At 27.4% G+C, this 3,823-nt stretch overlaps 1 protein-coding gene across 1 annotated transcript; it reads right to left on the bottom strand.

Moving 5' to 3' along the window:
• Positions 1-1,520: 1,520 nt before the first annotated feature.
• On the bottom strand, positions 1,521-3,369 carry XTH15 (xyloglucan endotransglucosylase/hydrolase 15). Its single transcript, XM_012223052.4, has 3 exons — positions 3,024-3,369; positions 2,460-2,653; positions 1,521-2,125 (listed from the first exon to the last, which is right to left on the bottom strand). Exons 1-3 carry the CDS (start codon positions 3,297-3,299, stop codon positions 1,762-1,764), a joined length of 834 nt encoding a protein of 277 aa, XP_012078442.1. The 5' UTR covers positions 3,300-3,369; the 3' UTR covers positions 1,521-1,761.
• Positions 3,370-3,823: the final 454 nt, after the last annotated feature.

The following is a 3,823-nucleotide window of genomic DNA, read 5'->3' as shown; positions in this document are numbered from 1 at the left end:
AAACCGAAATTTAGCTACCTCTGTCCACAACTGAATGGAAACAAGTGTGTATATAGATATAAAATAAAAATTCCAGCAAAAGCTCCTTAAAAGTCCTGTCGAAATTGTATCCATCCAGTTAGAAATAGGATAAGTATTACTAATAATATAGTAAATTACGTAATTCAAGAAATGCTAGCTAAGCTACTATCACAAGGGACATGTCAGTCACACAGACAGATGACAGACACAGAAATAAAACCTTATTCAGATAGCATCGCAAAGTGCGATCTGATTTCTGACTTGAATTATTGCAATGGTGTGACTCTTTATGGAAAAATATAATTTTATAACACTCATCCCTTACCTTGGGGTAAATGAATTCCATACAATCTTTATGAAATTTATTTATAAATTTAAATTTTATATCTGATAGTAAAAAATAAAAAGAAATAAAATTTTATAAATTTAATTTTATGAATTTGAATATAATTAATTAATTATTATTAAAAATTAAAAATTTTAAATGAATTTCATAAATTTAAACAATTTAAAATTTTTATAATAGACTTTTTATTTTCGTGATCTTCTAAAATTACTATACCAAGAGTATTTTAAAGATAAAAATAAATAAATTTTCAATTTTTAATTTATTTCAAATATGAAAAATTCATTTACCTATATTTTGAGTTCATCTGTAGCAAACAGATCATTAGTTATTAATTATCTAGTGATCTAATTATTGTCGTCTAGCTTATGAAATGCTAATTAATTAATAAATTTTTAATAATTATTATTGTGAAAATATTAAATGATTATTGAAATTAATTTTATTTTTTTCTTAAATATTATACATATATTTCTCTATTTTTAAAATAAATATAGGAATAAAATTGAATTTGTCCTGTAAAACTTGAGCAATATACAAGTTGCACCAAAAGATAAAAAATTCATTTTTTATAAACAATAATTTTTAATTTTTTTATGAATAAAAATAATTTAAGAAGTTTAAAATTAGAAAATAAAATTATTAAAAATAGCAATAATTATAAAAAATTACAATGTAATGTCTTTGATTTAAAAAATAATTAAACAAAATATTTGATTTAAATATTATGGAATTAGAAAAATACTTGATTTGATAAAAAATTATTTTTTATTAATTATATTTTATTTTAAATCAAATATTTAATTATGTATAATTATACTTGAATTTAAATTAAATATTTAGTTTTTTTAGTAAAAGATTAGGGTTTTTGTTTTTTTAGTGTAAGTTTAGGGAATACATTGTATAAAAAATTAATTTGAGAGCAAATTGTATATTGCTTTTAAGTTCAAGTGGGAGATTGAGCATTATTCTGTAAATACTTTTGTTTTTTTATTTTGATGTATGATTGAAGTAATTTCTTCGATCACAATCTTAAAACCTAAAAAATTTTGACAATACAGAAAAAATTTGAAAACAAATAATAAAATCAAAAAATCAAAAATTAAAAAAAAAAAAAAAGAAAGAAAAAAAGAACCTTTGGTGCAATGCTTAATAAGAGAAAACTCAAATAAGAAATTTTATTATCTAAAACAAAATTTACATCCATCAACAACCTCACAAAGTGAGTATTAAAAAAAAAAAAAAAACACAAGAAACAAAGAATTTGTTTATTTATTTATTTTCATCCTCCAATTACCAAGCGAAGGAAACCTGGATAAAAACGAGGAATAATTCAACTAAAGAATTATAAATAAACCGTGGAATATATATCACAAACTCAACCCGACTCCGACTTAAGCATGTCTGCACTCAGTAGGGAGGCCTTGCGGGAACCTTTTCAAATCACTACAGTAGTTGTAGATCATGAAATATTTTTGAACCCATCGGAGTCTTCTCCTGCTAGGGGCATCAAGCTCATTGGTCTGAAAGGCACTGTCTGAAAATGAGCTTGAAGATATTGCATTGACATTGAAATTTCTGTAGTAAGCTGTAAATGGTGCCTTTGTCCAGTCTGTTTTTACCAATCCACCCCTTGTTGCCCAGTCATCAGCATTCCAAAGACTAGAGTAAATCCTCATTGGTTGGTTTTTTGGGAAAGGAACACCGAGTGATTCTGCATTTCTGAATACTCTTATAGGAGTATTGTCCACCAAAAATCTGAAAAATACCGAAAAAAATATATATTTTAACTGTGTGACTAATTGGTAAAGCCAATAGAACCAAATCAAATCAAGTAATTTGGTTTTAAAAAATTCGGATTGCTTTTAGTTTTAATAGAAGAAAAATCAAAATTTTTTTGCTTCGGTTTGGTTTTAAAAATAAAACTGATTTAACCCAAAACCAAAAAATTGAACCGAATTTTAGGGACAAAAACCATTAACTTTTGAAACAATAAGGATTAAGTGTACATTGAAAAAAAAAAAAACTTGAAGGGTCATTTTGTTATAAACCCTAATTGGTTTGATCTAAATGAAATGAAAGTTTTACTTACATAATGTGTTGGGGCTTCCAAATGATGGAGTAAGTGTGAAAGTTTCTTGTGGGGTCGAACCAAAGATAGAATTGTTGCTCTCTGTTCCCCTGGCCTTGCGTGAAGACATTGGTGTGCAAAATGTAAGGTTCTCCTGTCACATTTCCCAAGAACTCAAAATCTATTTCGTCGTGAGTTGGCCCTTGAGATGACAACTGCGTAACAAAATACACACAAATTTATTAATCAGAATTTCATTTGTCTGAATCATAAATAGAGTCATTAATCTAGTTCAGATAAATTTATAATCATGAAAAGAACACTTTGAAAAAAAAAATTTATTCACATTTTCTAATATAGGTAAATAAGTTTTTGCATCATGTGATGATAAGTCTAATTAAATTAAGTAGGTCAGACTGACAATCAATCTCGTGACTCTCTCTTTTTCTTCAAAGTTGCTTTTCAAAATCTTTTTCATTCTAAGTTGAAAATGACTGGTTTATTCTATTCAGTTAATTAAAAAGAAAACACATTGATTAATTAAAAAAAGGAAGAAAGACACTAAAAATGGTAGATGAAATGTACATAATAGGCAGTGACAGTGCCAGCAGAGTTCCCAGCAACAAGCTTAAGCTGCATATCAATTCTTCCAAACAAATACTCATTCTTGGATTGAAATCCAGACCCAGAAACCCTATCTAACGACAAAGAAAGAAGCTGCCCTCCTCTGAAAATCTTCGCTCTCTGCCCTCCCCAAGTTATGTCAAAATCTTGGTAGAAGTTACCAGCTGAAACTCCTACCAGAAAACAACAACCCATTATCGCGCCCAACAGTACTAACCCATTGTAAGAAATACCCATTTTTGTTTGTTTTAGAATTGAACAGAGAGGAACTGAGAGATAAAGAGAGAGATTGATAGGGTTTTACGAGTAGAGGTGTGTATATATATAGATAGAGGAGAATGCTTGCTGTTGCTCGCTGCTGGGTTTCATAGTCCCGTGAGCCCCAGCTTTCTCACGGGGTGGGCCATTCCCGCCCCCCAAAAATATTTTTTCTAATTTTTTTAAAAAAAATTATTATAATATGTATGTTAGATAATTGTTATTGGGTGTAAAGAATTATAATTTAAAATAAAAAGATTAGTTAAAAAAATAAAATAATCGCGAAGTTAATAGTGAGATCATGAGTTTACTTTCATTGGGAAGTATTTTGAAATTACAAATAATTTTTCTGAATTCGCTAAGCCAATATGAATGAATATGCTATTGAGATTGCTTGAAAAATTACTTTAAACTTGAATTTTTATTTGAAGAAATTGATCGTTATACTGACGTTAAATCAAATTTTTATTACGCTGTAAACTATAGTATTTTATTAAATCGTT

The sequence above is a fragment of the Jatropha curcas genome, chromosome 5 (genome assembly GCF_041381405.1).
Source record: "Jatropha curcas cultivar XTBG-Jc1 chromosome 5, XTBG_Jcur_1.0, whole genome shotgun sequence".
In the NCBI taxonomy this organism is placed as follows: Eukaryota; Viridiplantae; Streptophyta; class Magnoliopsida; order Malpighiales; family Euphorbiaceae; genus Jatropha; species Jatropha curcas.
Note: the sequence above shows the minus strand (reverse complement) of the source record. Positions and strands in the feature narration are given on the sequence as shown.

What these genes read in the sequence shown, in the direction of transcription:
- XTH15 (XM_012223052.4), bottom strand. Translation starts at nt 3,299, where the DNA reads ATGGGTATTTCTTACAATGGGTTAGTACTGTTGGGCGCGATAATGGGT. An exon ending in GCACTGTCACTGCCTATTAT is followed by an intron (nt 2,654 to 3,023) that starts GTACATTTCATC and finishes TTTGTTACGCAG; the next exon opens with TTGTCATCTCAAGGGCCAAC. An exon ending in TGGAAGCCCCAACACATTAT is followed by an intron (nt 2,126 to 2,459) that starts GTAAGTAAAACT and finishes GGTATTTTTCAG; the next exon opens with ATTTTTGGTGGACAATACTC.